The sequence below is a fragment of the Melopsittacus undulatus genome, chromosome 5 (assembly GCF_012275295.1).
Source record: "Melopsittacus undulatus isolate bMelUnd1 chromosome 5, bMelUnd1.mat.Z, whole genome shotgun sequence".
NCBI lineage: Eukaryota > Metazoa > Chordata > Aves > Psittaciformes > Psittaculidae > Melopsittacus > Melopsittacus undulatus.
Window position 1 is genome coordinate 4,902,669 of NC_047531.1, and position 24,200 is coordinate 4,926,868.

Sequence of the window (24,200 nt, forward strand, 5' to 3'; positions counted from 1 at the left end):
AAACTTATTTAATTTGACCTTCTGACCACTGTTCAGGGCAAAGGGAAGTTGCTCATTTAAATCTTTCACATCATACAAGCACAGGGTGAATGCTATTGTAGTGCAAAGCTGGAGCTATATTTTTGGTGCTCCATTAGAGAAATGAAGTTAAGGAATGGATGTTCTGAATAGTTCATGCATCTTATCAAATATTAATTAATTAGTATACTAATAACTGCACATCTAATTTCTATGCAGCTTATGGTTACCATGCCCTGGCTTCCAAAATCTACAAAGCTCTCCCATTTCAACAACCAGCACAGATTGATGAGATCTGTAATAAGAGGAAGGGGAACTCTGTTGCAATTTAATGTGGATAAGAACTCCATTAGGTGCCAGGCTCAAAAATAACTGGAGAAAAAACTTACTTGTACCGAGATGACACTTCATCAGCAGCTTTTTGGTATTGCTCCGTGGTGACTTTGTAGAACTGGGCACTCTGGGAAGTTGGAAGAAGAAAATAAATACAGATTTCATACGGTATCATTTATATACATGCTAATATCTAGTAAATGAAGCTAATTTGGATATTTATCCATTTAAATTGCTCATAAAACCCCCCAAACCTAACCCTCAAATCAAGTACTCTACAAAGTTTCAGAAACAGAATCACACAATCATAGAATCTTTTAGGTTGGAAAAGACCTGTAAGATCATGAGTCCAACCATTAACCCAGCGCTGACAAGTCCACCACTGAACTCCGTCCCTAAGCACCATATCTACATGTCTTTTAGATATGTCCATGGACGATGACTCAGTGACCTTTTATTTTGGTATTTGTTGAAATAAGTGTTTCCTCTTGGGTCTGGAAGGTTATGCAAAAGAAATGGCTCTTAGGGAGGAAACTATAAAGAGACAAGGGGTAAGAATGTCCCTACCCATAGCAGGGGGGTTGGAACTAGATGATCTTAAGGTCCTTTCCAACCCTAATCAACCCTATGATTCTATGATTTAGCATTAGGTACTGCTGGAGCCTTTCAAGCTTCTCCATTTGAAAAAAACCCCAATCAAAATAGTAAATCTTTATTTCTCTGCATGTTCCTCTCTGTGTTACTTACACATACATCTCTACCTAGCTTGTATTTGACAGTCAAATCAATCTTCAAAGTTGTGCAATAAATTAACTATGGCTTTACTTTTTCTTCTGCTCTTTGTCTTGATAATGTCTCTCACATTGAGTAATTTTAATATTCCAAACTTCCAGGTCATTTCAGTCAGTTTCTAATGTAAATTTTTAAAATCAGGCAGTTTCAGGACATATTTTCATCTCACCTAAAGCCAGGAATGCCCTTCACTCGGTTCCACCAAGGCAAGAAAAGATTGAAGCATCAAGCAACAGAACTTTTCAATACTTAAAAATGGCAAAGTTTCTCAGGGATATAGGATACTGGGTGCCTTGGGATGCAGTCCTGAAAAGTAAAGGAGTCCAGGAAGGCTGGACATTCTTCAAGAAGGAAGTCTTTGAGAAACAGGAGCAGATCATCCCTGTGCACTGAAAGATGAGCTGAAAGATATGGCTTAGTGGTGGACTTGGCAGTGTGAGATTAATGGTTGGACTTGATGATCTTAAATGTCTTTTTCAACTTAAATGATTCTATGGTTCTGTATTCAAAGACAAATCACTGTAGTGTGATGCTTCATGTCTAGGTAATATATACCTGGTATTTTTCATGAGGTTTTCATGGCCTTAGCACAGTTGGACTTAAGATGTAATAACTAAAGCAACTGGCTTCACAGCTGGAGGAATAAAAGCAGTTCTAAACTTCTCTAAAGCCATTTTTCAGCAGTGGGGCAAACAGTTTGTGGAGATGTACAAAGGTTTCATTGGTACTTGCAAGAACTCACCCATAGCTTTGTTACTCTTGAGTCATCTGGCATTCCATGTTAACATGGCAACAAAACTCTTCCAGTCACACACACTACATAAAGACCATTCTGAATCTTTAACAACCTACCTGCTTATACCATGGTTTAAAGTTATTTATGCCACAACATTGACCTTTAAAACATTTCACATAGAGGCATGGCACAATGCAGTCCATGGAAAGCATAATTTCAATTTTATTTTGGGTAAAATAAGCAGTTTTATGTATTGAAGACATGGATGTATGAAATAGTAACATGCCTAAAACACTGTTAAGGAATAAAATACTAGAACCCCCTGTGACTGGCAAGATCAGTCTTGTAAAAGACAAAGATGACATGGTCTTCTTCTCACTGGGTTAGTAAACCTGTCCTGAGCAACATTTATCAGTGCCCGAAGATGTTATGACAAATGCAATTAAAAAAGCCCACTACAGCAGAAACACTTGAAGGGAACTCCAGAAGAGGCAGCTTTATGTACAAAACTAAAAGCAAACCTCATTTTCCCTTTCCATTTGAGGATCACATCTCCTGAGGTTCTTCCTCATGAATTCCAACCTTGGTCTGCACAGAACTCACTGACAAAGAATCCCAACTCCAGACACAAACTGCATTGCAAGTCTAATATTTTACCCCAAATTAGAACAAATTGTGTAACATCCACTGCAGGCAAAGGTCACGCACAGATCACAAAGAACACGGTGGCCTCGCTGCACCTTTGTTTCGGAGGTTCAGACCTCATCATTCATTTGCACTGGAATGGAGGTTTCCACACATGTAATTTGGGGTCATTTATTCTTTCATAAATCATCGTTGGCCAGTAAGAAAATGAAAATGAAATCCTCCTCACACCAGTGACCCCCTCGCATTTACCAATCTCAGCTGCCCAATGACAGTCACATCCAGGTTCCCTGCATGTAGATGGAATCAATAGGTATGCGATTAGACAGCAGACTGACTATGGTGTGAGTGTGGACAGGTCACCGTTTGAGATGATGAATAGTTCTCTATCATCCTCCAGTCCCCTTCCATGCTAACATTTACTATAATCTTATTTGGGCTGCGATTTATCTTTCTTTTCCTTGATCAATAAAGATGAACACAACAGTTGTAAGGATCGATTGCCATTTTTTATCATTTTCAAGCACGAAGGAGCATTTCTGACACAAAAACAATATTCTGAGGGCACTTGTTCTACTTTTTAATTGCAGCTCAAGTGATCACCTGAGCCGCTATGTACACCACGAGGTTTTAATCCCACAGTAGAGTTGAAATACCAGGAAATCCTTTATTATCTTAAAGTGTGCCATGTTTCTTGAATCAGATCTTCCTTTGAAATTCATTCAGGCTCTTTTAGAAATACACTCTACACTCCAGAGATGAAGTTTCATTTTATAAGTCCTCTCTAGTCCTCAGTAAGAGTTCAGTGGTCATTCATCTAAATAGAAAACTATAATATAGCACTGTTAACATCATATCAGTCTTGGGATAAATACATATACGTACCCTGTGGTACATACAGTCTGCATATGCATGTACTGTTTAACTCAAGAGTGGAGATAAAAAACTACAGGGTCCAATTCTCAGGTTAGCAGCAGTGGTAAACCATCAGAGGGTAGCTGTATCAGGCCTGTGGATCTTCACAGTTCCAGCAGATATCCCAAATGCAGCTGTTTTGTCCCCAGAGCGGGCACGGGTGGGGAGGATGGAGGGATGGGAACAGAAATGCGCAAGGTCCTGCACATGGGTCCGTGCAGTCCCAAACACAAATACAGGGTGGGCAGAGAAGGACTTGGGGGTGCTGCATGATGAGAAGCTCAACATAACCTGGCATCATCAACTGTATCCTGGACTGCATCAAAGCAGCGTGACCAGCAGGTTGAGGGAGTGGACTCTCCCCCTCTGCTCCACCCTTGTGCGATACCACCTGGAGTTCCAGTTAACTCTTCAGCATAAGTCTCCTATGCCTCTCAGTCTCCCAGCACTGACACAGCACGTGGTACTTGGGCTGTTGTTGCCATCTGGGCTTTGGATTGGTCAACATGTATTTTGATAGTCCAAGAGTGACAGTTCTCAAGGAAGGAGTACTCCTGAACCTTCACTAGCAGTTGGGCAGCAACATCAAGTAGATAAATACACTGTAGGAGATGCTGCTCTTCCCTACTTACCCACCTGGATCTGTATGGCACAAGGATTTTGTAAGATAAGCAAAATCTGAGTCAGAGGAGGGAAACCACTGTATTAATATATGTGTCAACCAAATTGACTGACAAGTAGTTTTTCTATGCTTTTCAATTCACAGAATCATAGAATGGTATAGGCTGGAAAGGACCTTAAAGTTCATCCAGTTCCAACCTCTTGCCATGGGCAGGGACTTCTTTGGGCAACCCATTCCAGTGCCTCACCATCCTCACAGGGAAGAACTTCTTCCTTAGATCTAACCTGAACTTCCCCTGTTTCAGTTTGAACCCATCACCCCTTGTCCTATCGCTACAGGCCCTGATGAAGAGTACCCAGTTGCTCTGGAGGAGGAAGTGCCTTTTCAGAGCTACCTTGAAAGAAGGGGAAGAAGAGAACCTTAGGCTAGCATTGTGGGAGAGAAGCTAAAGAAAAGAGGACTTGAATTTTAAATCTACCCAATTTCCCCTGAAAAACACACAGAGCCAGAGCAAGTGTAAATAGTGCTACAACTCAGGTAGAGCAAAATAAGATCTGATCACGGGCACAAACACTTCCATCTCATTTGTCCCTGAATTAATCTTCTCTGTTCTCTGAACAAAAGTAAGAGCAGAAGCTTCTTACAGAGCACATGGTAGAGAAATAGGAGCAGAATTATTCTGCTAACCAGCTCTGCTTTCAAAGGTCTGGGTAAGACACCACATTCCTGCCGAACCTCAGGGCATCTGCTTGGTCTGCATGGGGGAACTCAAAGCACAAGTGCATTTTTGACTTGGTGTTGAAAACTCTTCAGATTTGCAGCCAGCGGAAGTTCAGACGGCTCCTGTGTCATCTAAACTGATAAGAGGTGATCAAAAGAACCCAGGAACTTGAGAATCCTCATTTAATTTCACTAAAGACACATCACCTGGATGCACTGTTTTATTCCCCATGTGCTGAGACTGTTTTTACCGCAGACACACCAGGACTTATTTTGGCACTGAAATCTTTCTTTTAAGCCCTTTGGATCTTAAAGCCACGCACAGATTCAATATAAGGCAGTAACAATCATGCAATCTATTCAATATTTACTTTAATAGATACGTAGTTAACAGTTTATTTGACAAAGACGTGTGACTTCCACACAAAAGAGACAAATCTGGCCCACACTTCAAATTAGTGCTGGGAAAGACAAAAACTGAGCACAGCTTGACTTCAGCTCAGCTCAGCACCTGCTCCACCCACCAAAGGAACCAAGAGCTTGGGATGTTTGGCACCTTTGAGAATCAGGGGAGAAGTTTTAAATTAAAGGCTTCTTTTCCCTTGTTATCCTCCTCTCAAAGCATCGGCAGGCAAAGATTATCATGTTCCCTGACTGGCAAATTGCAAACTTTTCTTTGCTTCTTTATAAAAGCTATTTCTGCTGCAGTTAAGCTTTCTTTTATCCCTTAATTGAACTTCAGGCCATTTCATCTCGGTATCTTTTACAAACCCATTTGGGGATAATATGGAGCGTTTTGTTTTATTCATTCTGTTGACGCACAGCCTGAGATCTGTACTCCTTAAAACAAGATTTCCAACACCAGAAGGTAGGAATAGCTCTTTAAGCCTATAAAGTTGCTTCACAGATTTAAATCCAGCATCAAGGCTGACACAGATGATGTCCAGAACAGCCACTGCTGTCCAAAAAGACCTATTCCAGCAGCTGTGCACAGGAAACTCATGCAGGAGCATGCTTGGGGATGGAGGACACACTTTGTGAAAGGTGTATGATCACAAGATCATGTACCACTGTTATACAAAGTATAAACAGACTATATGGATTACAAAGGAAAAGGCAAGATTACCTGTTAGAAGTACACAATGGGTGGAGGACAGATTGAGAGCAGCTCTGAGGAGAAGGAATTGGGGTGTTGGTCCATGAGAAGCTCCCCATGACCCAGCTTCAGTGTGAGCTTGAGCCCAGAACCCCCCCATGTGCTGGGCTGCACCCCCAGAGCGTGAGCAGCAGCTCAGGGAAGGGATCCAGCCCCTCTGCTGTGCTCTGGGGAGATCCCCCCTGCAGCCCTGATCCAGCTCTGGGGCAGCAGCACAAGAGGGACGTGGAGCTGTTGGAGCGAGTGCAGAGGAGGCCATGGAGATGCTGCGAGGGTTGGAGCAGCTCTGCTCTGGAGCCAGGCTGAGAGAGCTGGGCTGGGGCAGCCTGGACAAGAGAAGGCTCCTGAAGGGGAGACCCCAGAGCAGCTCCAGTGCCTAAAGGGGCTGCAGGAAAGCTGGAGAGGGGCTTGGGACAAGGGCCTGTAGGGACAGGCCAAGGGGAATGGCTTGAACCTGCCAGAACAGGGGAGACTGAGATGAGCTCTGAGGCAGAAGCTGTTCCCTGTGAGGGTGCTGAGGCGCTGGCACAGGGTGCCCAGAGCAGCTGTGGCTGCCCCATCCCTGGCAGTGTTCAGGGTGAGGTTGGACACAGGGGCTTGGAGCAGCTGCTCCAGTGGAAGGGGTCCCTGCCTGTGGCAGGGGTTGGAACTGGAGGAGCTTTAAGGTCCCTTTCAATCCAAATCAATCTGGGATTCTATGAAATACTATTAAAACATCCAGTCATCTTTAATCAGTGAAGCTGCTACTGAAAGAAGAGGAGGAATTATGGAAGAGGAATATCAAAAAGAGAGGACGACTGTTCTATCGTTCTATGATTCTAACATTCTATGAACATTACCTACTATAGTGTGCATATATCACAGTTCCAAATTATATCAAGTTATAGCTTTATAAATATAAGACCATTTTTACAGCATCTTTATTTGAATTAAAAAGCTCTATTTGTCTCCAAATTGATTTTAATTAGCTATTGAAACCCAGGCATATAACATCACACAGCTTCCTAAGTAATAATGCATCTTTATTCTACCCCAAATGCTATTAAAATGATATATGAGTGAAGCAATTCCTTCTGAAATGGCATCAGATTGGGCCTTTGCTTGAATGTGTAGGTTATTTTTCATATGAGTTATGACTTCCCTCCTTTGGTCCAGCTGCACTATGTAGCTTATGTGGGTTTTGACTCCAAAGATCAAACGAAGGATGCTCAACCTCTCATTCAGGGAACCTATGTAACAGTTATGAGTTCTGCTCTTATTTAGGTTTCTAGGTGATATTATGAGCTCCTTTTGAGAGGACTGATTGCCCTTATTGGAACTGTCATGAGAACACACTGAGTGGACAAGAAAATTCCCTGTCCCTGTTCTAAGGTTGAAAATAATAAAGACCGTAGGAAAATCAATTCAAATGGAGCATCTCTCGATAAAGGAATGGTTGCTGCCCAAAGCAAACCAGGATTTCAATTCAGAACTGCAGCATAAGAGTTACCTTCGGAGAAGCACCCAAAAGATCTCTCAATGAGAGACTTTGACCATGTAATGAGGATGTTCAGGACAACACAGGAATAGCCAGAGACTAAAGATGCATGGACAGATCAGGGGATGTGCTTTCATAGAAAAGGAGAACTTTCTATGTGCCAGAAGTGGGAACAGTAGCTGTAAGGCAGGAAGAGAGAAGACAAAATGGAAGAGATAGAATCATAGAATGGTTTGGGTTGGAAAGGACCTTAAGATCATCCAGTTCCACCGCCCCTGCCATGGGCAGGGTTAAAATTGCCTCCAGGATAGTGATCTGGTTTCCTGGACTAAGCCTACAGAGGACATCTGGATATTAAGAAAGTGAAGGCTAAGGCTCATTTTCAGGATTTTGGTGGAGTTTGCCTGAAGCTAATTATTTCTCACATAAGCTCAAATTCACCCTTTTCTCTGCCCTTGAAGCCCATTATAAAACCTCATCTGCCCCTTCTGTCCTGGGTGAAACTGGCTCTAGATGAGAGTCTTCCTCTGATAGATGTCTGAACTATTAGAGATTGAAGGAAGGACTCCAGACACACATGCCACCACACAGCCATCTAAAGAGAGATAAAACAGCAAACAGGTATCCAGAACAGTGCTGAAGATGCCAGAGACCCACTCAAACACAGGAAGCAAAGGAGGAACACAAGCTGCATCTTGAAAAATAGTCTGTGAGAAAACAATTCACTTCCCAACATCATTTGATTCCATGATGTGTGTGTTTGTGGAAGACAAAGGTCCAGTGCACAGCAAGTGGGGCAAAGCACTTAACTCAGTTATCAGCAGAAAATGGGGGAAACAGCATATTCTTTGACCTTTCCTTTTACATTTCCATTTCTGTTTTTCAGGCACCAGTAACTAATACCTTTAACTGTAACTATTCATGTCTCTGAAGTTTCTCCCAGGATATGCTTCGCTTCACTTTTCTGCCCCGGTAGAACATTGATCTCTACTTTGTTAACGCTCAGAGCTGCCAAAGAAAATGAAAACCTTTGTGAAAAGGACAAATCTATTCAAAGTTCTCATAGGTATTCAGCCAAGCATCTAATCTGCATGTAATTGTGCTACAGCCTTTAATACAAATGTTCTCAACCTTAAGAGATGCACGTGGAAATGCACAACTGTATTTACATCTCCTACCGATGACAACAAGCCACATCTAAATGATTCCTATTTACAACTTTCCTTCTCAGTCTCTACCCTTTTCACTGTTACACACTATAAATTACATTCTCCCTAAGGTAACAATGGGTATTATTTCTCCACGCCCTAAAGCAAACTTCCATCCCCAAAATGGCATAAGAACATGGGAAGTTGCCAACTGCTGAGGCGCATTGGAATGGGTATTGCTGCTTCCAGAGGTATGGCCAAGAAATCTACATTGATAAAACCTTTCTCTCACTGGTATCAGGTACAGACTGCAGTGCTAGGAATAATGCCTTAATAAGAGAAGACAATCTGAATTGACCCAGGAAGATGGCTTTGCAAACCTGTAGCAGAGATAGTGCTGGGTTCAACGTAGCTCTACTACAGCAGCCGTATTTTTAAGATCATGCTCCTCTGTTCTCTGCACATAGAAAATCACCTGGGAAAATCACTTGAAATACTACCTGTTTCAAAGTCATTTTGGACAGCTTTCAGAGGCAGACTGATAACCCAGTTAAGTGGTCAAAAGAGTAAGAGAAAATTGCTTTTCTGTGAATTATGGGTGAAAATGTGGCTGGATCATCAGGCTCTACTTGGAGGCCAGCTACACATGGAGCTCCTCAGGGGCATATACTGCACCCATCCCTGTTTAACATCTTTATCCATGACCTGGAGATGGAATGTATGCTTACCAAGTTTGCAGGGGACACCAAATTGAGGCACATGCCCTACAAGAAGCCAAGGAAACATGACTTGTTTAGCCCAGAGAAGAGGAAGACCTGGGGGAACTTAACAGTAGCTTTAAAAGCCCTTAGAGAAGTTTATCATCAAGATGGAGCCAGGCTCTCTACTGATGTGCAGTGGGAGAACAAGAGACAATGGTTGTAAATCAAAACAGTAGAGGTTCTAAATAGATATAAGGAAAAATACTTCCCTGCAAGGATTAATAAACAGAGGGGCAGGGATATGTAGGGGCTGTGCTATCTCCAGCCTTGCAGGTCATCAAAGATCCAAGTGGACAAAGCCCTCAACAACCTCACCTGTCTCAGTGTTGTTCCTGCTTTGAGAAAGAGGCTGGACCTTCCAAGGCCCCTTGCAGTCTGAATAAGCCTATGGATATATATACTTGCAGTCAGTGATATATATCCGATATCAGAATGAAAGTCTCTTTTGGCTTGTAGATGTGCAATCTGCTCCGCAGCTGTACGTGAGATTCATCTTGTGGCAGAAGCCCAACACAAAGAATCACAGATTAGCTCTATCTTCTTTCAAATAAATGGAAAATAGCTGGGTTTAGCTTTGTTTATTAGATCTACCACTATCACTGCTCAGTCAGATTGGTTGCCTGAGGGCATAATGAGTGGAAGATTACCATTTTCTGACAAGCACAATGCTGCCATGAAGAACACTTTTATGCATCAACCCTCAAGAGATCAAGAATAAAGTTCTGGAAAGAAATGCTAAAATATTCCATCTCCCTTCATGCAATCGCCCTGGTGAAACCGTCACCACACAGGCTTTGTCCTGTCTCCCTGTCACAGCTTTGAAGTGTTTTGTCTGAACTGATACGAGGTTGTGGTGACTTTTCTCAGGTGACCATCTCAGCACAGGGAATCCCAATACTGAAACTCATTAACAAGTTTGATGCTACCACAATCCTCGTATGGTGGAATTATGAGCTGCAGTATCCAAGCAAGATAAGCTTCCTATTTAGGACCACTTTAATATAACATGAGCACGCAGTGTGTGCTCACAGCCCAGAAAGCAACCGTATCCTGGGCTGCATCAAGAGGAGTGTGACCAGCAGGTCAAAGGAGTTGATCCTGCCCCTCTGCTCTGCTCTCCTAAGACCCCACGTGGAGCACTGTGTGCAGTTCTGGTGTCCTCAACCTAAGAAGGACATGGAGCTGTTGGAACAAGTCCAGAGGAGGCCACGAGGATGATCAGGGGCTGGAGCACCTCCCATATGGAGACAGGCTGAGAACACTGGGGCTGTTCAGCCTGGAGAAGAGAAGCTGCATGGGGACCTCAGAGCAGCTTCCAGTGTCTGAAGGGGGCTACAAGGATGCTGGAGAGGGGCTCTTCATCAGGGACTGTAGTGATAGGACAAGGGGTGATGGGATCAAACTGAAACAGCGGAAGTTCAGGTTAGATACAAGGAAGAAGCTCTTCCCTGTGAGGGTGCTGAGGCACTGGAATGGGTTGCCCAAGGAAGTTGTGAATGCTCCATCCCTGGCAGTGTTCAAGGCCAGGCTGGACAGAGCCTCACCATATGGCTTAGTGTGAGGTGTCCCTGCCCATGGCAGGGGGTTGGAACTGAATGATCTTAAGGTTGTTTCCAACCCAAACTATTCTACGATTGTAATATTTGTATTTGGTCAGACCAACAGTCTTCTTCAGATATTGCTGGCACAAATACTCTAAATATTGGTATCCACTTGAAAAGCTTCTCATGATGTCAGGACCTGCAGGTCAGTAAAGAGGAAGTGAATATGGAGAGATCATCTTTTCAGTGTACAAAGCTCACAATCCATGTCAAACCACCTACAAGTTTTCAAGGCAAAGTCTTTCAATCACAACTTATGAACTGACTGACAGCTGATGCTGTACAACAAGATCTAAGCAAAGCTACTTATCAGTAACAGGTTTTGGTGATTCTAAAGTGCTTCAAGGATGGTCTTTTGCAGCTGCTTTGAACACCATGTGTCAGCAGTGAGGAAATACCAGCACTGGTACAACAAGAATGCTAAGGGTATAAAAGACAGCTTGGTGAAAAACATTGTATGCATTTGTTTGGATGAGTGATAAGTACCTGAATCCAAGAAAACTACAGTTTACACTCACTCTAGATTCAGAACTATGCTTGTATTTAGTGAAGCAAGAAACTAAACGAGCTCTGAACATGTTTAAATCAAAGTAATGTGGGAAATTCTCTATATTCTTACAACAGTGTGTCCCAGCAGACCCATTCTGTTCAGAAACAGCCTTCTGAAAGAAAAGCAGCCAAAACCAAGGCAGGTGGCCTCCTCACTCAAAAACCTGCTAAAAAAACACAGGAACTAGGAAAAAGAAACCTATTAAGTGTCTCAGCATGCCATAGTGTAGTCATCAGCACCAAATACATTGCTCTGGAAGTTAAAAACACAGGTCTACTGCTCTCAAGTAATAAGGCAACATGCCACAGAACTCCTACAGCTGGATGATACGTTAGGCTAAATAATTCAAATGCAGACCTCTAAAACCAGTCGTAACTTATGGTTTGTGACCTCAAGAGATGATTCCCCCTATTTACTGAGCTTATTTTTCCTGCATTCTTGGCAGGTGCTCTTTATTCCTACTATCCATTTCAATTCTCCCTCCTGCAGAGCTCAGTGCATCTTCCCAGCCACAGCCATTCCTGTGCCTTTCAGCCATCCTGCACAGGTATTTAGTGTATGTTCTGGCCTACATATATATATTCTCCCACTGTTCTTCATTTTTACTTTCCATTTTAAGTGATCACTTGTGCTATATGCCTCTATTTCTCCAGACATCCACCGCCTTCCACCTCTGAACAGCTTTTCAGTTGCCTTGTGAGTACACACTGTTACAGATATAGTGTCTTCCCCCCCTGCCCCACATCCACTTAGTCTGGCAAATGTTATGAAGCAGGTCTGCTAATCCTTCTATCCATGCTGGCATTTGTCTCTTTTGGATGGGTAACTCAACCACAATCCCTGGAGGTAGTTAAAAGTCATGTAGACATGGTGCTTAGGCCATGCTTTAGTAGCGGCCTTGCAATGTTAGGCTAACAGTTGGCCTCAATGATCTTAAAGGTCTTTTCCAACCTAACCAATTCTATGATTGACCATGACTAACCTCAGTTACTTACAGGTAGATGCTTAAACTATTGTTCTCCTTAGTCCCTTCCTTCCTAGTTTGTTAACTATGCTAATGGACAGCAAAACATTCCCTCTCTAAAGTGATGAGATGGTTTGACCAGACTTCAGTAGTATCCATCACCAGCAGCTACTGAGTGAAGCCAGCTATTTAATGCAGACTAGATGTTCCACTGAAAGCGAAGTGACAGAAAATGCATCAGTGCCACAGACTCTCACCAAGGAGGATATACAAAGACATTGTAATTTAGAGCAACTTCTCTGTGGCAATTACTGTTACATGCTTGTACTATGCCAATATAACAGCAAAATAACACATAACAACTGAGAGAAGAGTTACACATAGAAGTTCTTTTCGAAATAGCAGAAACCCAACTGCAATCATGTATAGTTCTCCTTTATTCCTTACAGCAACAGGTCTAGCTAGACAAATTATATCTCTGTATTGACTAACAAAGCTACCTGATAAATACATTGAAGTATCTGGCAGTTTTGATTCTTGCATTTCACTCTACATAACAAGTTATGTGTATAATCACATATGGGAGCATTCAGAATGCAGATGATAGAGTCAATATTTCTTCTCTTTTCTTTTTCCTCCACAGTACCAAAGCTACACAACAAAAGCTTCCATATCTTTGATTTGGCCAGCTACCTTAAACTCATTATGGGAGAAACCCCCATTTTCTTATTACAAGATCTAGAAATACCTTGCAGGATCCATACCACTGTAAGCTTACTAAATACCACAGAGCAGCTCTTTGTAATGCTGTGTGCACTGCTGTAATGAAGCCTTGGGTGACATGGTTTAGTGTGAGATGTCCCTGCCCATGGCAGGGGGTTGGAACTGGATGATCTTAAGGTCCTTTCCAACCCTAACTATTCCATGATAGGGGGTCAGAACTAAGATGATCTTAAGGTCCTTTCCAACCCTAACTATTCCATGATTCTATGATTCTATGATAAATATTCTTCTTGTAACAAGTGATTCTGTAGCTTTATATTGTTCACTCAGAATAATACAGGAGGCACATTCAGAGGTTGCTCATTCCACTCTCCTAGCTCAAATCACATCCGACTAGACCAAGTTGCTCAGGACCTTGTCCACTTGAGTCTTGAACACCTCCAAGAATGATTCCTCATTTATAGTAAACCTGTCTCCTGTGGATCATGTCATCAGGAATTGTATTTATAGTACCTGCACACTGAAGTCTATTTACTCCATCTCCACTTTCATACTATTTCTGAAAGCCTGGACAAGAACAGAAGTAAAATCCCACCAGTAAACTCAGAGCCACATGAAAATAAGATCACGTATCTCAAAACGTGTTTTAATAGCATCAAGTACTCAAATAAACAGACATTGTATGGCCCTTCAAATACAATCACAGAATAGAATCACAGAATGGACTGGGTTAGAAAGGATCTTAAGATCATCCAGTTTCAACCCCACTGGCATGGGCAATAAATTCTTGGTCTGTTAACCACTGGTAAAACCCCCACTTCAAACACATTGCACACACTGTATGGTACAAACACACACAGCACCTTACGCTTCAGTTTCCAATGAGAAAGCACAGGTCTTGTAAGACTCTTTCAAGTTTTCATGAAGTTCTTTCAGTTTTACAGGTACCTGAAATCATCTCTTGTCAGTTCAACAATTCAAAGACCAAAAAAAACACTGCAGTTTTCTGCATTTAAAAGGGTCATTTTCTGCTTTTGAAAAAGCATTAAAAGAAAAACCCTTCACATTCTCTAACAAAAGGAAGCCCAACCTCCGCTGTTACCAATAATTCACCTTACCTACACACAGCAATATGTTGTTTTGCTCAGTGAAAGCCTGCTCAGCTGCAAGAGATTCTCAAGCCGTCAGCATCCTGCACCTTCTTTTAAACATATAATTAAGGAAAGTTCCAAGAAATTAAATGACAGCAGTGGCAGTAAATTCTTAAGAAGGAAGGAAGATAATGAAAGCTGTTTGAAAAGTGCAATGAATACAGTATGCTGCGGATTCATTTCAAGGGGTGTGCTGCACTGGCAATGTGTTATTTGGTAGGGTTATGTCAAAAAAAGAAGAGTGTATTTATTCATTGGTATTAAAGGAGAGAAGACAGCCAAGATACCGACAGTGTTTCCTATAGACACACCAAACTGAACAACTTCATCTACAGGAAACTGTATGAAGGTGGTAAATAAGGAGAGACAGAGCTGCTGAGCGCCTGACACCCAGGGTAGGAATGGTACCACCTGAAAAAGGGCTCCTGGTCTCTTGATTTAATACCATGGCTCTTCTCTTATTCCAAAGTATATAAAGCATATAAAGCTTTTCTTCTTATCCTTTATTGAACAATACACAGCTTCTAAACAAAGATTATGGAGATGCTGCGAGGGCTGGAGCAGCTCTGCTCTGGAGCCAGGCTGAGAGAGCTGGGCTGGGGCAGCCTGGACAAGAGAAGGCTCCTCAAGGGGAGACCCCAGAGCAGCTCCAGTGCCTAAAGGGGCTGCAGGAAAGCTGGAGAGGGGCTTGGGACAAGGGCCTGTAAGGACAGGCCAAGGGGAATGGCTTGAACCTGCCCAAGAGAGGGGAGACTGAGCTGAGCTCTTAGGCAGAAGCTGTTCCCTGTGAGGGTGCTGAGGCGCTGGCACAGGGTGCCCAGAGAAGCTGTGGCTGCCCCATCCCTGGCAGTGTTCAAGGCCAGGTTGGACACAGGGGCTTGGAGCAGCTGCTCCAGTGGAAGGTGTCCCTGCCTGTGGCAGGGGTTGGAACTGGAGGAGCTTTAAGGTCCCTTCCAACAGAACCTGGTCCGGGATTCTGTGATTTAGAAGCTTGTTCAACAGGGTAAGCAAGAAAAGGATAACTCAAAATCATGCCTTCATAATTCTACACATTTTGCAGAATAAAATGGTTAATAGGTAAGACTGCAGATTTTAACTAATTTCTCCAGGCTATTAATTGTGCAATATCCCCTACAGAACTTAACAGAGAATTCACTCAATATATTTGATGATTGCATTGTTTTCCTGGCTCAGAGAAACCGAGGCCATCAAAAAATGGTGAATTTTCAAGGTATGAGACAGAAGCAGAACATGTGGATTTTCTGTTCAAACATTTACTTGTTACTCAAAGGCTGAACTGCCATTTATTAAACTAAATAGAGGCACCTTCTATAACATAGGTCAAAATGCAAGTGTTTATACCTGTGGAAAGCAGTAATTACAGTTTACAGCATGTTATTGCTGCCAGGCACTACTATGCTTCTGCTTTGGAGAACTGAGGGGTGGGGAGGATTAACTACTTAAAACAGTAGCCAACTTGGCACCAAGAGCCATGTGAGCTGGCACAGAGCAACAATTATCTGCAATGCTTTTAAAAATACATATGGTCTCAAACACCCCAAACCATATTCTGTATTATTGTTACAGTCTATTAGGAATGAGGAATAACATCTTTGGGGTTTGATAAATGTATAGACAAACACAATAGATTTCATTGCGGGAAAAGACACCTTTAACCGGATTATGGTAGTACCAGATATGGAAAACACTGAAATGTTATTAAGGTAAGACATTTAAATAACATCTAATTCTTTCCTCAGGATTAAGACATATGTTTGAACTCCTCTGCTATGGTTTATTTGAACTGCTTCCTACTTACTGCAGCTCTGTTTGTGTGCTGTAGTGTGCACAAATCCATATTCCTATGGGATGACAGCCCACGTAATGCAAAGGGTTAAGCTCTGACATGGGGGGAAAAAAACCCATAAAGATTTCAAAAGTGGCAGGAGAGTGTCTGCTCATTTCAAACACATGATTATCTCCCCATATTTCAAAAGGAAAGGCCTTCTGAGGCAGAGAAATATGCATGTGAATAGAAACATACTGAAAAGTCACAGCATTCAGGTATAATGCTTTTCAGTTCGAAAGGCAGAAGATGGGGGAACTTCAATTCTCTCTGACATGTTTAAAGAGCTGAACATGCCACCAGCCTGGTATTATCATTTCTGTCCCTTCTCCCAGCTGCTGATGGCTTCCCACCTCTTTTCCTAAGCTGTGTTGATATCCTAATTAAAAACTACAAGAGCAACAGCAATCCCTTCTGCAGCTGAGCTGGATCTATTTCATACAGAGCACGTTACCACACACAGACCCATAAACAGCCCGAAAACCAGTTAAAAGAGAATACGGGAGAGAAGAAACCTTCACCTTGGAAGTATTAGTGTAAAAATGACACATTATTTTTCCAGGAAGGACCTCACAGATACAGAAACTCAATGCCATCTATCTCATCCCTACTGAAGGAATGGGGAGTCAGGGATTTTAAAGGAATCTGGATAATGCCCGAAACAAATTGGTTTTGTTCTCTTTAAAGCAAAAACTTCACTGCAAAGAAGTTGTCACCAAGTCCATTATTCCAATTGTCTTTCTTCTCTCATATTTTCCCCAGTCTTCCTCCTAGAAACCCTTCAGGTCACCCTGAATCTGAGTTCCTTCTCCCACCTTTAAAGCCCAATACTTTTAATTTCTGGAGAGTTCCACAGAATACAAAAAAATATGGGAATCTGCATTTCTATATTGAATTCTCAATACAGGAAAAGACTTAATCTTTCACTCCTGTGGCAAAGCCTGGCCAAGGCTGAGATCCATGCCACAAACACTGTTATAACACAATCTGGTACATCTGTCTTGCCCTCTTTGCAGCAGGCTTAAAATGTGATCAGCACCCTGGACATCTAGTCCAGGTCATGGCTAACCTAGAAAAGCTGGACCAGATGATCCTTGAGGTTCCTTCCAACCTGGGATTCTGTGATTCTATAGCTCTTACTGTGGTCACACTCTCCCTGATGCTAAGAACCCCTTGCACATGACAAACACAATAAAATGACGATGAGAAAGACAATGCACCTGTATCAGGGCACTGTAACACAGTAAGGAGCAGTGATTTCCTCAAGCATGGTGTTATCTGTGTCCTTCTCACAAAGCCATCACAGGCAGCAGCATTCTCTGTGCTTACCCTCAGTACAGGAAAGACATGGATCTGTTGGAGAGGGTCCAGAGGAGGGACATGGAAATGATCAGAGGGATGGAGCACCTCTCCTGTGACAGAAGGCTGAGAGAGTTCTCCCTGGAGAAGGCTCCAGGGAGACCTTAATGTGGCCCTTCAGTTCTTAAAGGGGCCTATAATAAAGACAGGGAGAGGCTTTTTATCATAGCCTGTCGCGATAGGATGAGGGGTGATGGTTTCGAACTGACAGAGAGGAAATTCAGGCTGGATGTGAAGAAATTCATCACAATGAGGGTGGCACAGGTTGCCCAGAGAGGTGGTGGATGCCCCATCCCTTAAGACATTCAAGGCCAGGCTGGATGTGGTTCTGGGCAATCTAACCCAGTCGAAGATGCCCCTGCTCATTGCAAGGGGGTTGGATTAGATGAGCTTTGAAGGTCCCTTCCAAAGCAAACCAGTCTATGATTGTACCCTACAGAAACAAGGCTGAAATCCGCTGTCCCTTTCCCCTATCTGCACACATACACACACAGGCAACCATCAAAACCTCCCACGGAAAAGACTGTCTCTGAATCACAGCTTATTGCTCAGTGAACCTAAACCAGCCTCACAATACCCATCAGTTCCAGACGTCAATGGCCTGTCCCTAGCCCTGTGTTTCAACAGCTCCTCACAGAGCCCTCTCCCACTGACGGCCAAGCTATTAAGAAATGGTTTGTCAACTCAGATTGGCTTGATCATTTATTTCCCAAACTCCTTTTCCCATCATTTACTCATTATACGCCTCCTCCTGATATAAGAGGACATTTATTAGCTTCTGCATTTATTGCGCTGGCAAATAGAAACATTCTGCAGCATTTCCTAGGGATTCTCTCATTTATCTATCAGTTACAGGGCTGAAGTATTTTTAGGGGCAGGAAAAATTAAAATATCACTCAGACTGACAGCAGTGAAAATGAAGCTGGTGTGTGCTCAGGAAGGTTATTGCAGCCTTTAGCTTTACAAGGCTATTTACAACAACGCATGCAACGTTTCATATCAATGTTATTGCTTTACAATGGGAAAAATCACTAACTACTGCTTAAGCAGGAAAAGGACTCATAAAATCACAGATTCATAAAATCACAGAATCATCAAATCACAGAAACATAAAATGGTTCAGGTTGGAAAAGCCCTTTAAGCTCATCCAGTCCAACCATTCCCAGCACTGCCAGGGCCACCACTAACCCAGGCACCAAGCACCAAGACTACAGTCTTTTAAGTATCTCCACAGGGCCAGTGCCTGCAGCCCTGCCCTGGGCAGCCTGTTCCAATGCCTGAGCACCCTGTGGGGCAGGAATTGTTCCTCAGCTCCATCTAAAGCTGCCCTGGTGCAGCTTGAGGCCGTTTCCTCTTGTCCCATCCCTTGTTCCTTGGGAGCAGAGCCCAGCCCCTCCTGGCTCCATCCTCCTCAGGCACTTGGAGGGAGCCATCAAGTCCCCCCTGAGCCTTCTCTTCTCCATCTGAACCCCCCAGGTCCCTCAGCCGTTCCCCATCTCTCTTGTGCTCCAGCCCCTGCACCAGCTCCATTGCCCTTCTCTGGCCCCGCTCCAGCCCCTCAAGGTCTCTCTCGTATTGAGGGGCCCAGAACTGAACAATCCCTGCCCTGGTCCTGCTGCTACACTGGTGCTGGTACAGGCCAGGATGCTGGTAGCCTCTTGGCTGCCTGGGCACAAGCTGCTCATGCTCAGCTCCATCAGCACCCCCACGACTGCAGGTCCTTTTCCTTGAGCAGCTTTCCAGCTACTGTTCCCCAAGGCTTTAGCATCGCATGGGGTTGTTGTGACCCAAGCACAGGATACGGCACTGAACCTTGATGAACCTCATACAAGCAACCTTGGCCGGTAGATCCAGCCTGTCCAGATCCCTCTGCAGAGATTTCCTACCCTCCATCAGATCAACACTTACACCCAACTTGGTGTCATCATTTTACAGAGAAAAGGTGCTCAGAGAATGCTTTAATGCACACAATGTCATTAATACATCTTTAAATGGAAAGCATACTTAAAATAGGTACTTGCATAAAGGACAGAGAATAAAAAATACATGAAAACAGAGACTGGTCTGGATTCCACTGTTTTACATCCAAAGCTCAGCTTGCTCAAAGAAAAATTAATGGCAATTAAAATATAAATATATTAAAAAGATAAATATGTTCAAAGGAAAATATCAGATTCCCATGAAACTGAAAGAGCCTAAAGGATTATCTCTGGGGAGTTATTCCAAGTATTATGGAAGCAGTAAATTCTCTAGATTTAGTTATATCTATATATATAACCAAAATCACTAGAAGGAATCCTAGAAATTCACTGTTTTACATCTCAGGTGGTTCAGTTTAGAGGGGCACTAGTGTCTGAATGTATTACCTGGAGAAAGAAATCCAAGCAAACTATCTCACTGAGTGTTGTTTTAATACAGTGTTAATTCAGTACAGTATTTGTTCCCAAACTTCAGCTTCTGTCAAGGAAAGCGGGTGGGAGGAGGCAACAGACCTGGGTGAAATGAAAGCTGCTTATTCATTAACTCCCCATATGTTAAAACATTTTGCCACATCCCATGAATACTCTCAGCTCTCTCTTTTAACATTCAAATGACAAATTTCTCTGGTTTGTTCCATTTGGCCTATTAAAATTTCTCTCTCCTGATACTTTTCTTCGCTTCTTAAGAAGGGGAGAAGGGAAAAGCAAAGCTGAAATGATAACTGCAAAGAGATGTGGACATAAGTGTTAAAGGAGTCTTAGGGAATGGTGACATGTTTATGTTTAACTGTAAGAATAGACTAGTTTGGATTCATAAAAGTGAGCAGTGCTGGAGGAACAGCCTGCCCAGCCTTGTTAGGATCTAGTACTTGCCTCCGTGCAACAGCCATCCCACAGGAGAGATGTGTTTGATCCCACACCACACAGTCAGGTCCCACTTGCTGTGATTTTCCGCCCTTCCATCAGACAAGGCAAGCAGTTGCAGAGGAAAGGTGTTATCCAGCTCTCCTGACAACATGATTTTGTACACAGGAGTGAAGAGGGAGAGTGAAGGAGCTGCCCAACATGCTGCTTTCCAACAGCTTTGGTTTTTAATATTGCCTCTTATGTTAGAATCGGAATCATTTCAGTTGGAAGGGACCTTAAAGCTCATCCAGCTCCAAGGCAGGGACCCCTTCCACTGGAGCAGCTGCTTCAAGCCCCTGTGTCCAACCTGGCCTTGAGCACTGCCAGGGATGGGGCAGCCACAGCTTCTCTGGGCACCCTGTGCCAGTGCCTCAGCACCCTCATCTGTACTTTTCATTTATAGAAGGAACACGTTTACATGTTCAGACTTCACAAGCACCAAAGTGACTTTAACACAAACTGAAACTCTCTCGGGGAAAAATAATGATTAGTGATGACCACTTATCATGGGACCATAAATAAATTCCTATTTTTTAAGTATAGCAGGAGGTCAGTAAATGTCGAGATCTGGAGCAGTGATAATTGTATACCTGAGGAAAAGTTAAAGAACCCATAATTCAAGCAGTGAGGACTTAAGAGCTGCAGGAACAGAAATGGGCTTTTGAAAGAACTAATCTTTACAAAGCTAGATGATAGCTGGAGAAATACAAAGCACTATATAAATAGCCAATTCCTGAAAAATATGATTTCCCTGTTTCTTGGGTCAGTAAATCCCCTATTAACTACCAAAATCCCTGAGAGTTTGAATTGTTAAAGGTATTGAGCATCCTTATTTCCAGTCAAAGTGTATCCCACCTCTCTGAGTGTACCTCTGCATAATACAGACGGTACAACCACATTCAAAAAACACCTTTCCCCATATCTGAGCCAATATCAGTGACAAAATTCGGTAGGAAATTACACTGGGGCATCCTATAGGCAAAAAATAGGCTTGAGGATGAATTTAAAAGTGCATTTTAGGCCAAAAAGCAGAATGAAATATAGGAGGAAGAGTGGAGGGGGTTGGAACTAGATGTTATTAAGCTCCTTTCCAATCCTAACCATTCTATAATCATGTATCAGAGTCAGTTCTGGCCAGATAAGCAAGAAAAATGTAGTAAACCAGAAGAAACTTGGGAAAAAAATGTTTCTTTTCCCAAGAATGATGGGAATGATTATGGAAATAACTTTTTTCCCATAGGGAAAGAATGATGATGGGTTACAGAGAGATCCTGATGGGAGATAAAAGAAAGGAAAATAACTCTGTAACTGTATTATAAAATGTACAGAGTATGAGAAAAGTCTTTAAGGATTGCATAGAGACATCCCTGATGCAGGACTAAGTCATTAGTTTGCATCCAGTGCACCATTATCCTTTGGTCTTCTGCAAAACAAAACCATGGAATTATTCAGCTTCTGCCCCAAACTAAAACTACAAACAAAGCAAAAACCATCCCAAACCATGGGTTTGCACACAAAGAGGGCAGCAAACAATCTATATGCAACTAGTTACTTGTTAGAAGTTATCAGGTGTCTTACTGCACAAGGGCAAAAAATAATGGCATGTTAGTTATCGCACTACTTTGGGTCTCTATTTATCTGAAGTCAGACATACAGAATGGGAAACTAATCTATAAGCAAACATTTCGAGAAACATCAATACTACTATTCAGTGTGGAACAATTCCTTATTTTGTTATTAAGCAGCATTCCAGCGTTGCTATTGATTGGATATGTGAGAGTGAAAGGTGAGAGTGAAAAAGGTATGTTTAATGGGAAAGATGCCTCAGAAGAAAACACTGTGTATTCGGTGGGCTTAGTGAAGAGAATAGATGCGTGAGGTGTGTATTTAATAACAAGTATCTTATCTACTTATTCATATATAGTAAATAAGACAGAATGAGCAGGAGAAAAATAAACCTAAGACTTAAAACCAAGTGTTCCAAGCACTGGTTGCGGCTCAGCAAGATACAGTGGTAGTGCATTAATGCAGCACTCCAGTCAGAAGGCTACAGCTCAGTCTGCCTTTGTCAATCACGTTGAGGTTTCAGATATTGTAATTGGTAGCAAGTTTCCTAATCTCAACCTGCCAGGCAAGAAGCATTCAACAAAAGCTCCAGCCCCCAAATATAATGACATTTGAGGAGAGGAATTTCGCTAATATTGGCAACACGAAGCAAGATCACAGCTTGGATTGACAGCTTTATTATGCTAAACTGACAAAAACATTATGTGCTGGTCAGTACTAAAAAGGGTGGTTTTCAGGAGCAGTGTGGCAAAACAAAGCACTGGGAAACTCTGATGAACTCCTACTTTTATCTCCTTGGTGCAGCATATGAGCTCAGACATAGGAAAGTCTCTTGGCCGGAGTATAGAATGAGATATTAAGATGTCATGATTTTATACCCACGTCTCCAATTTGGGGAGAACAGCAGGAACCTGCTGTGGCAGCTGAATATCCATTTAAAAAGGAAAAAGATACCAATAACCTGACAGAAATAATACAATTCATTAATAATGATATGATATAGGGTGGAATTTGTCAAATGGAAGCCATAATATGTGTTATTGCTTCTATCTGAAAAGTGGAAATGGAGTTAATATACAGGCTCTGTATATCAATACCCGTGTGTGTATATACATACATATATATATATAAACAGCTATTTGATGGGGGGGGGGGTAAACAGATAGGCAGCCAGATAGAAACAAGAAAAATCCACTGAGAACATCTCATAAAACCAGAAGGGGGTAGGAATGATGGAACTGTTTTCCTTCAAATCATGGATATTTAGAGACTGCTGCTATAATGAGCAGTTAAAATTCAGTATTATTGTTGAGCAAGATAACACAGGCATGCTCACTTGGAGTTAGAAGAGAACGAAAGGCTATAAATTGCCATTCAAGCCAGTCTTTTCTGAAACAGGAGTTTGGTTAGGTCAAAGAAAACAGATCTTACTGGAAGCATCAGTTTAAAAAACAGAAGAAAAAGACCAAGCATCTTAAGCTGTATCACATTTGCCAAATTCAGCTTTACAGAGAAAGGACTAAGAAGCATCTCAGTAGAGGGAGACTGAAGAAACCCTGAATGTTGAGGAAGTTACAAGAGATTCTTTCCTGTGGTGCCAGGCTGAGAGAGCTGGGCTGGGGCAGCCTGGACAAGAGAAGGCTCCTGAAGGGGAGACCCCAGAGCAGCTCCAGTGCCTAAAGGGGCTGCAGGAAAGCTGGAGAGGGGCTTGGGACAAGGGCCTGTAGGGACAGGCCAAGGGGAATGGATTCAAACTGAAACAGTGAAGACTTAAGTTGGCTGTAAAAAGAAATTCTTTACTGTGAGGATGGTAAGACACTGGCACAGGGTGCCCAGAGAAGCTGTGGCTGCCCCATCCCTGGCAGTGTTCAAGGCCAAGTTGGACACAGGGGCTTGGAGCAAGCTGCTCCCGTGGAACGGGTCCCTGCCCGTGGCAGGGGTTGGGGCTGGATGAGCTTTATGCTCCCTTCCAACCCAAACCATTCAATGATTCCTTTACAGACCACGTTATCAAAGCTGCTGGCACTGTACATTACAGCTGCTTTACTCATCCATGGCAAGAAAGATGCAAAGTATAAAGCAAATGTGGAACAGTGATTATTCCGGTTGCTACACATTCTGTTTAGAACAGAAATCTCTTTGAGCAATATTTTGTATTGCATTGGGCAAACTGGAAAATCCTGCTGGTATTACACGTGTCCAACACACTGCATTTCAACAAGTACAAGTTGG

At 42.7% G+C, this 24,200-nt stretch overlaps 1 protein-coding gene across 2 annotated transcripts in view; it reads right to left on the minus strand.

Moving 5' to 3' along the window:
* Nucleotides 1-24,200, minus strand: part of CHCHD3 (coiled-coil-helix-coiled-coil-helix domain containing 3) — a 156,881-nt gene that overhangs the window by 31,415 nt on the left and 101,266 nt on the right. For both annotated transcript variants that reach the window (XM_034063411.1, XM_034063410.1), the window contains exon 6: nucleotides 408-478. In XM_034063411.1, the coding sequence (XP_033919302.1) occupies nucleotides 408-478 (71 nt within the window). The remainder of the gene's footprint in view (nucleotides 1-407; nucleotides 479-24,200) is intronic.